General features: G+C 33.0%; 1 protein-coding gene across 1 annotated transcript; it reads right to left on the bottom strand.

The window, feature by feature from the left end:
* Positions 1 to 5,909: 5,909 nt before the first annotated feature.
* Positions 5,910 to 7,281, bottom strand: LOC110115407 (zinc-finger homeodomain protein 1). The gene has a single exon (XM_020848621.2). It carries the CDS (start codon positions 7,120 to 7,122, stop codon positions 6,301 to 6,303), a length of 822 nt encoding a protein of 273 aa, XP_020704280.1. The 5' UTR covers positions 7,123 to 7,281; the 3' UTR covers positions 5,910 to 6,300.
* Between the last annotated feature and the right edge of the window lie 3,616 nt (positions 7,282 to 10,897).

Raw genomic sequence — 10,897 nt, 5'->3', positions numbered from 1 at the left:
CTAAATAGAGGCATTTAAACAAAAAAAAAATTGTACTTCAATTTAAAAGATTTTTCTTTATAATAAATTTACATTCAAAGGGTAAAGTACAAGTTTTGTGGTTATTTAAAATATATGACATAATTTTGTGTGCATTTAAATATATAATAACTAGTTTACTTATGTATAACACACTTTAATTAAGCTCTACAATTGGAAATCATCATATAATTATTTAAAAATAATTACTAAATAAAATAATATTATTATATTTTAATTTATATGTTCATCATTCTTGAGATACTATAGCTGAACCAAATACTCAACAATCATATATTGAAATATTTAATTCTTCAATTTTTTTTTTAAATTAAGGTAAGAGCTCGACATTATAAATTAAATAAAAGATAATTACAAAAGGAAAATTAGTACTCTATAAAAAAGAATGAGGCTACAATGAGTTGTATGAAAAAGGAGCAATGCTCTCAAAAGACACTTTAAGCTTTTGAAGCTTGAAGACTTGCAACAAATGATAAATGAAGATGATTCAAAAAGATAAAGTGAAGAATCAAAGGATGGAAATGAATTGATTCTTCACTTTATCTTTTTGAATAATTTTCATTTATCAATTGTCTCAAGCCTTTAAGCTACACTTAAAGTGTTAAATGGAATACATCACCATTTTCATGATTTAACCAATAAATGTTTAACCCATTAAAGTGCATACCAAATAATCATATAACATCATATAAAAATTTATTATCATCAAATCACGAATGAGCTACACTCAATTCTCATGACTTATGAAAGCTACACTTAAAGTGTTAAATGGAATACATCACCATTTTCATGATTTAACCAATAAATGTTTAACCCATTAAAGTGCATACGAAATTATCATATAACATCATATAAAAATTTATTATCATCAAATCACTAATGAGCTACACTCAATTCTCATGACTCATGAGGTTAACAAAAATTATTTCTTAACTCCTAGTGCATCTATACCTACCTTGGATTCTAAAGATTTTGAGAGGAAAGAATAAATCATAATTGGAATCATTGATAAGTTTTCATATATATGATATTAATCTTCAAGTTAGTAAATCCTAAAGAACTTACAACCCCGTAATAAGTTTAGTAAACAATTGTTTTTTTTTTTTTTATGCAGCTCTATTAGATGAATGACTTTCAATTACATTTAGTAACTTGAGCTGCACTATCAACCATTGCAACAAAGAGTGATCAACATCATATCTCCCTATATTATTCTTATGTGGGATGCAAATGTTACAAGCTTTATTGTGTTTGTAGCTAGCGCTTTATCTGATATTCATTATCATCAACTTCATCCCCATTAATATATTGAGATACAACTAAATCATGATTTTTTATATCATCAACATCATATCTAGTGCATTTATACTGATCAGTCTCTATAAATCCTGAAAACTCATCCTCATGTAAGTTACTTCGTTACTACCAAATAATGTTTATAAATTTTTCACACTTGCCCCAAATCTAACTCCAAATAACTTATGATTGGAATGTTCAGAAGCATCTACTTTTTAGAAAAAAAAACTGTCATACAAGTATTATAATCACTATACAATTTATGCGACAACTAATAATACAAAAAAGGCAAGTAAATTATATGATTTACAAGCGTTTAATCAATTTTAGTTGATGAATTTGAACTGAGGGCTTAATAAGATACGAATTTTTCTTCATAGTTCTATAAACAATATGCCAATACAAGAGCTAATACATGAGTTATGAGCATACCTTAAAGATAGGGGACCTAAATGACAACAGGGAACAAGTAAATTGGGAGAAGATTGGCAAGGGCAATAAAGATGACTCGTGCTGGGACAGGAGGTTAGGAGATAATTAATGAGCTAGTGCATCAATGGAAGACTAGGATATAGTAGACCAGCTTAATGGCGAGAGGCCTATATCGATGAAGGATTGCACTTAGGGTTGAGAGATCAAGAGGAAATTATGGGATCAGTGAAAGGTAGGAGACTTCGGAGAAAACATGGGAATTTAGTTTTAGTGAAATCAAACCATTTTGAAATGCAAGGAAGAAAATTTTCTAGGGCATTTTTAATATATACCAAGAAATTTTATATTATATTTCCTTAATTTCCTTTAAATCAACATTAAAAAAAATATAAATTCATACAAATGAAATACAATGCGTCTATTTTACTTGCGACTAAACAACCTCTAAGAGAATTATTCATTACATTTATGGTTCAATATGTACTTCATTAGACAGGGAGATTTTAATTAATGATAAGAAGACCACCGCAGATTACTTTTTCAATAATTGGATGATCAAAATTCATAGGATTATTGAAGAAAAGAATAACAATTAATGATTGCAAGCTTCTTGAAGTCATTCTTATATTACATGAAATTTAGGCTTCGTTGGTGGCTTTCATACTGCTCTTTAAAAATGTTTTAAGATGCAGTTAAAAAGTCGTCCCAAATAGGGCTGCAAGTGAACCAAACATTCGACGAGCTACTCGATGTTCGGTTCGATTAAAGCTCGTTTGTGATTGTTTAATTAACTAAACAAACAAACTTGAACAATATTTTAAATACTCGATTCTTAAATAAACAAACTTGAACACTAATGTGTTCGGCTCATTTATGTTCACGAACAACATCATTTGAAGTTCGTGAACAAGCATGACATTAAGCTCGATAAGAAGCTCGATTCGTGTTCGATTTTGAACTCATGAATAGGCTCGATAAAAATAATTAATATTTGACTATAGAATTAAAAAACTATATAAATAATCAATGTCTTTGTTGCATAGACAATTGCTTTTATTATAAATGTGTTTTTTTATAGATATGATCATGAACATGTTTGTTTGATAGTTGAAAAAAATTCTTTAAATATGTTCGCGAACAAGCTCGATAAGCACTAAACGAACGAACATGAACCGAACATGAACACTCATTAATTTAAATGAACCAAACATGAACACAAACAATAAAGCTCGAACAAACATGAAACAAACTTGAACAAGCTGATATTAAATGAACACAAACATTAACACTCACATACTCGGCTCGGCTCGGTTCGTTTGCAGCCCTAGTCCCAAATGAAGCCTTTGTTGAATAAGATGTTGCAAAAAAAACCTCTCATTTTGAAGCTGACAAGATTGGCTTCAATAATAGTTGGTAATTATTTTGACTAATACCTTAACCCTAATGAGGAGAACACATTGGCATCCCCAAAATTTCATTCAAGAATATATGAATATGAAAAATAAAAAAACAGTTATATGTCTTGCTTTTGTGAAGCCCATATTTAAATTGCAAGTATCTCCACTAAACCATAACATGGGTCAATTTCTTAAACTTTACTTTTTTAGAATTAACAATAAAGCAAAATAAATTTAAAGAATGAGTGCTTTCAATGAATTTAATTAAAGAGTTGTAAATTAAAATATAGGATAAGAATCTAAAATTTAATTCATTGATGTAATTAAGAAAATTTTCATGAAATTATTCAGATGTTAGAAATGTCTTCGTCAAAATTTATAATATATATTGGCATATAACATATCAAGTTGCAGAAGTCATATATTTCAGAATAATTTTATATTAAGAATTTTTAATTTAAAATACTATGCTTAATCATAGATTATCTTTAATACAATAAACTAAAATCATAATTTTTATGAGTCTAACTATTATTTTTAATATGATAATAGTAAAGCAGCACATCTAATTATCAATATTTTATATTTAATTGTAAAAATAATAAATCTGATTTCTCAAATTTTAATTTTGATACCAACAACAATGATCATATTCAAACTAAACTTCATTATTTTAATATCATTCAAAATGACAATTATTAAATTTATTATTTTATTAGGAGCTATTTGTTCTGAGAAAAGGTGAATGCAAAGTATAGTATAGTGAATACTTTGCTTTTTTTTTTTGGTTTGTGGTCAAGTAGAGTAAATTCCATGTGTATTCTTAACTCCCCACGTTAGTCCATTTTCGATGTAAAGCGAACTTGCTCAAAATCGAGCGAAAAAGGATTTCTATAGGCAAGAGAGAGCAACACATGGAAGGCATCTTTGTTTCTTCCTCCTCCCAAATAGCAAGTGGATCGAGATGATGCCACAACTGGAGAGGGCGCATTCATGTTCCGTTGTCAAGGTGCAGGAAAGGATTTCACCAGGGGAGCGAACCGGGGATTGTTCGGGTGGAGGAGGACTGGAGCCTAAGTACCTTCGCCGCTGACGACAAGTGGAGGATGTAGAGGGTTATCAAGTTTGGTTGTTGCCATTATTGTCGGCCCTCGCTACTTCAACCCCTTTGCCTCCAAAGTTGGATGAAGCAAGGATGTAAAAAAGCAAGATTGCTATGAGGTATGCTTTTTCACTTCTGAGCAACACAATGTATGCCACTCTATGTGGGAACTAGGAGCCACGAGATGGCTGGAAAACCTCGTGCCGAAACTTGGAGCCGCAAAGTCTGTCTTCTATGTTTGATTTTTCTAGGAATGTTAAGCTTGCTTGTAATTAATTGGGGGACTTCAATATGGTAAATAAATTTAATTTGAGAATAGGTATGCTCATCCAAACGGGCCTCTGATTTTATTTTACTATGCATACACCCAACCAAATAAAAATAACAATTATCATGCATTCAATTTATAGAAAACCACACAACCTCAAGTATTTACTTTACAATGCATTTGTTTTACACTGCATTAACTTTATAGCCAATCAAACAACCCCTTAACATAAATTTAAAAAAACCCACTTGATTAATATATATTAAATTATTTTATAAGTTCAAATTTTAAATACTTATATTCATTATTTTAATAAACACGTCCAATATAACAATAATTTGGTTAAATTGGACTAAAAAATTTAGATAATGTATTAAAAATAATTTCTAATTAACCACAAGATCCTAAATGAATATCAGTAAGCATAAGTTTCTATTAAGATAATTCATAAACCATTAAATTTCGTTAAATTATGTCTTTTTTTTTGGCGCATAGTTTAAGTTAAAGTACTCCAGTCTCTCAATCCCGTCTTACCAGTTTGTGGTCTTGGATAGAACAAAGGAGAGGCCTTGGGAAGCCTGTGAGTGGAAGCGGAGGATAAGGTTTTAATCCAAGGATTTGAGAAAAGTGGCATTCTCACTTTCGACATAGAAGGGAACAAGAAATGAAGCCTGAGGTTTCAGGCCCTAAGGGCTACATTTAATGTAGCTTTTGTGCCAGTGTTGCGCGCAAAAAAGCAAAGAGTTTAGAAAGAGAAGCTTATCGAGAGAGAGTGAGAGAGAGAGAGAGAGAGCTTCATGTTAGCATTAATTGTGAGGAGTTGTACCCCCTTACCGGCCAGAAGTTGAAATAAAAGTAGTCTTAAATGCAACCAAGACAAGTAGTTTGAGGCTAGTCATTTCCTCGGCCGCTGAAGAAATCACAGCATATGAACGGAAGAAATAGAGCAAATGGTGTTCCCGTGAGTCTTCTCCATAGCCACATAACTGCCCATTTATGTCTACTTGTAAAACCAGAAAGCTTGAGCTCATGACGACGTGATCAAATACGGAGAAGTCGAGTTAATGGCTCGCAGAAGAGAGAGAGAGAGAGAGAGCGCGCGCGTGGAATAAAACAATAGAATTTATTCCTACCTTCCACTCAATTCCTCTCGCAGGATCACAACCCAAATTCTCCGGCAGTACCCATCTCTTTCCCACTCGCTATCAATTTTATTACCTCTCAATAATTTATATAAAGAAAATGGTGTGTAGAAATGGAGCCCCAGCGACTGCCGAACGCAGAAACACCGCATAACAAAGAAACAAAAACGTAATGCGACCAGCCCAATGCTATCAGCGATCAAATCTGCATGGCAGCCACGTTTCAAAACTTCTTCACAGAATCAGGCTCTCGTGGAGCGCTACTCTTTGTCATTCTAATGAGAGAGAGAGAGAGTTACATACAATGGATTAAACACAAGCGACAAATTAATTAATACAACCCCAAAGTGGAAGAAGAGGGACGGGAGAGCAGCCGAAGAAATTTAACAAACACCAAGGAATCAAACAGTGATTTACCCCCACTCCCACTTCCCCATCCACAAGTTTCTATAATATAACAACCAACTCAATGAGCAATGGCCCATACATCTCCCTCTCTACCCAGCATAAAAAGTAATTAAGCTACCGCGCCAACTAAAAAACCTGAAATAAACCGTAAGAAGCAAAAACAAAAGCTACCCCTAGATAACCAGCAGCCGACACAAATGAAGAAAGAGGAGGATCTCATGGTTTCTTACCAAGGGTGTGCTTGTTATTGTGCATCCAAACCTTAAGAACGTGGCGCTTCACTGATGTTTCATTACAGAACTGCTGCACTGCAGCTTCGTCGTGCTTCTGAAGCCGCCACCCCACCGCTTCAGCGAATGCCAGCATCTTATCCTTCTGCTCCTGCGTGAACTTGGTGCGAAACCGCTTCTTACCAGACGAGGAAGACGGCCCTGTGGCCGCGCCGCCGAAGCCGAAACTCATTGGATTTGAGACGTCCTCCAGCTCCTCTCTGCTATGCCCTCCACCGGAGGTCGACGGCAGCGCGAGTGGTACCGGTCGGTGGTGATGATGCGCGGCTGCTGCTGCCGCGGCAGCCGCGGCGTACTGATGTTGGTGATGGTGGTGAAGATAGCCTGCCGGCGTGCGATAGTAAGGGGAGAATGGAGAGTGAAACCCTGCCGCCGCGGCCGCCGCAGCGGCCGAAGATCCCGGAGAGGGTTCCCCTCCTCCCTCGACTTCCTTGCGGTGGAAATTACGGTGGCAGCTACAGGCGGCGCAGCGGAGCGCGTCGAGGGAGCCTTCTTCCCCGGCCGGCAAAAACTCGCCGCAGCCGTCAACCGCGTGGCCGCCGATGCTCACCGCGTGGTTCTTCAAACACTCGCGGTAACGAACGCCAGCTGTCGGTTTACGGTTACTCGACCCACCGCCGGGATCCGAAACTCCAGCTGCGCCCGCTCCGGTTACAGTGGGTTTCTCCCGGCCGGAATTACCCAACCCGGGTTCGTAGTTGGAGAGCCCCATCTCCTCCTCGGCTTCATCATGGTCGTCGAAATCCATGGCGACCGAGGGGGAGAGAGGAAGATAAGGGAAAGCTACAGAGAGTGGACAACAAAAATTCACTCCTTTTTTTTAATTTTTACTAGACTCAGCTCCGGAGATCGCTTTGGCGATCCCCAGAGCTTCTCGGACAAAAAACTACTGCTATCCTTCTCCGCTTTACCATCTAATCCCGGTTTCTTAACCCGTTCCCAATCTACTCAATCCCACTATTTTTTGTATTTTAGTATTACTACTTATTAAATTCTATACATTAAAAAAATATCTTACTATGATAAAAAAAAAAATATTTACGTAGGGCATGCTATTATGTTTAGATTGCGCGGCATAATATATATCGTTACGAGGCACTTTTTCTCAATTTTAATCATATAGATATGCTTATTTAAGTATTACCTTTTACTATTTTTCTGCTCCTCTGATGTCAATAGGGCAATGATTTTTTTATATAAAAAAATTTATATAACCTATTTTCATATGATATTTAATGTTTAAATTAGTGATGTATGACAGGGATGCGGAATAAGATAATATGATAGACAGTTTTATATTTATCTTAATAAATTAAGAATTTAATTAGCTAATTGTCATGACAATTAAAATTATGAATCCTTAGCATATATTCAATTTCATATCAACATAATTTATCTACAATTTCTTTTCGTATTCTTATTTATAAGTTTTCATATGAAACTTTTGCATTCAAGATGTGTTAAAGATGTGAAAAGTATCTCAATAAAACAAATATTCTTTTAATGTATTGGGTGCTTTATTTGTCATGTCCCACCAAAATGCATAACACTTCTCCTCACCAGGTGTGATAGAGAGGAAAAATTTCAATATAACCAATTACAAGAATCCAAAAAACAGCAAACTTTATGAAAATGCTAAATATTTTCATTGTAATTTTATATACTGTTTAATGATATATGTACATCGACCCTTTTTATGCCAATTTGAACAACATAACATAATGCACTCTCTCTAATAAAATCAGCTTAGTTTATGATGTTATGCCTCCATAACATTTCTATTTTTACCTAAAAATAACATATACATAGACACTAAGTATAGAGCATAAACCTTCTAGACAATAAAAAATCGAACATGTAATTATTTTGCAAAGCAAGTAAAGCAACATGCATAATCATGCATCAATTACATGCAACTTCATCATTAAATAAATACAAAATAAATAACTAGTCATATATCGACATATCATCACAAGTGATATGAATCAATAAAATTTTCGCTACGACATGTGCTTGATTTTTCAATCATAATCATAAATATCTTTGATGCTAGCATATAAATTATCATATAATTATTTCACATTCAAGATTCCTTTCACATTTTTTTGGAGCAAGAATGAAGATTAAGTGAGTGGCTCATTCAATCTTACTAAATCATCTCAATTTGTTAGCAATCTTTTCAAGCTAGTTCATTCGATTTGTGCAAATGTAAAGTAATTAAAGATGTCAAGCAATGGCTAATTCATGAGCCTTCTAATGGATAAACGTTTCAAACCAAATTATACTTAGACTTGCTTTATATTAAGAAACCATAAATCAAAATTAAACCGAACAATCAAAACTTGTACGTATCAAGAATACTTCATTGTGTCGAACTGCAGCCCTTGGATAATTTGTAGTAAGATAATGCCTTTGAGTTCTTATTAGTCATCTCCAATACATCTATGATGTATGTTGTCCATATTTGTAGCGAAGATTTCTATCCAATCCTAGATGAATCCCCATATAATAACAAGGAAAATCATGTTAGTTAATCTTATTATTCTTCAAAAAAAGCTACTCAATTGTTATTTCATTACCACATAGATGAGTCTCGGGGTTAGTGATAGCTTTTCCTAAGCAATATCTTCTTAAATTTAGCACATTATTAGTATCATATAATAATTTATCAATTTTTCCCTACTGAATTACACTGCTCATCTTCACCATTTTTATCCAATGTGGTTACTTTTCATACCATAATATAATTTATACATTATATTACTTTACGAAAAAGGGAGACTTTTATTTAAAACCTCTTAAAATATAAATGAAAAAATATATTTTAAAAAACTGAGAGAATGATAATTCTGAAATAGAGTTCATTTATTATGTTAAATTTTACCTATAATAGATTTTCTCTTTATTAATGGTTGCTTAAATTATATTTAATAATTTTATTTTATAAATTGAATAGGTTGATAAATATGATTCACCCTTCCTAAATATAAATTTATTTTTTTAACATTTTTTGAACAAAAAAGTAATCATTCACTACTAAGACTTCATTAGTAACCGTTTTGTTACTACTTCTTAAAATAATTTGTTGGCATAAAAATTATTAAATTAAAATTTTATAGAAAAAAAAAGTTTTAAAAAAGAATAAAAAAATGATCTCAAATAAAATTTAAATTGTAGTTATTTCCTAACCTCCATATATAGCAATCATAATAATGCTCTTTCAATCATGCATGTACAATCATTACATGCATTTTAGTTCTATTTATGTACAGTTGCATGAATTTGTTGATTTGAAATGAATTAATGTGAATAAACATTGATTATAAAGAATTTTAAGCAAAATTATTTTGAATTTTTGAAAGAGTCTCTAATAGAAAAAAAGACTATGAAAGGTTGAGGGATTGTTATGGATAACTTTTTAGTTGTTTTGCTTTTCAATTTATAATCATAATTTTATTTAATTGTTGTTTGCTCGTAATTTTTTTAAAAATTTCTATGAAAAAAAAAGTTATTTATTACATTCATAACAATGAAATTATTTTCTACACAATAGTCTCATAATCAATTTTATAAAATACTTATAACCGCTTAGAATAAGCCCTAATAAACAAATCTTAAATGAGAATTTTAAATAAATACATTTTTTATCTTATTTTTAATTTAAATTAAACCTGAAATATAGCATATTTAATTAGAAAGTTAGTTAAAATGATAGCTCCAGATTAATCTTGAGTCAACGTGCTAATTTGGTTGACTCAATAAATATTTGCGACTTTAGGTAGAGGTAAACGCAGACACCTTTGACTAATGTTGGTACCCGGCAAGTCGGCATTCGGCATCGGGCATTCCCACCGCAAGTGCCGCGTTTGAAATTGAAGCACTACGGAGCTTCCGTGGCCCATCCGTTAACTAAGAATATTATAATTTCAAAATTATATATATATATATATAAATATATTTTTTTAATCAAAACAGCAACCAACATAGCAAACTGAGAAACCGTATCAGAACCAACCACTAGGGAAGAACTGTTCACAGGAGTTGCCTGACTAGCACTCTGCCTATCAGTAATATCTGGGTCTGACAGATCCATAATCACACAGAAAACTATGCATATAAAACAACACAATAAAAATCCAGACAAACCAGAACTACCTCGACAGACTTACAGATCAATTCATATAGCTCTGTCTTACAATCCAAGTTTCAAAACTAGTGCTCTGATACCACTAAAGTTTGTCACGACCCAACCCGACCAAAACGGATCCCGCTCTCATCGAGTCATGACGGAACTTGAAATTTGAAATCCAGGATCTAGTTTTGGGACTTGCTTCAGAACTTTCTTCCAAATATAAAAACAACAGAAACACAGAGCTGCTATAGACTTCCAAATATACAGAACAATTCATCTATATTTCTTTCATCAAAATAATCATGTACAATACAATTCATGGCTTACAGACAAAAAGAACAAAACAGAAAAGTCATGACTGTACAAAAATCAAAAGTACAAAATACCTAAT

The sequence above is a fragment of the Dendrobium catenatum genome, unplaced genomic scaffold, assembly GCF_001605985.2.
Source record: "Dendrobium catenatum unplaced genomic scaffold, ASM160598v2 fragScaff_scaffold_1483, whole genome shotgun sequence".
Classification (NCBI taxonomy): Eukaryota; Viridiplantae; Streptophyta; class Magnoliopsida; order Asparagales; family Orchidaceae; genus Dendrobium; species Dendrobium catenatum.
This window is presented reverse-complemented; position numbering and strand designations above follow the sequence as displayed.

Excerpts from the sequence above, each read along its gene's own strand:
- LOC110115407 (XM_020848621.2), bottom strand. The coding sequence starts at position 7,122 with ATGGATTTCGACGACCATGATGAAGCCGAGGAGGAGATGGGGCTCTCC.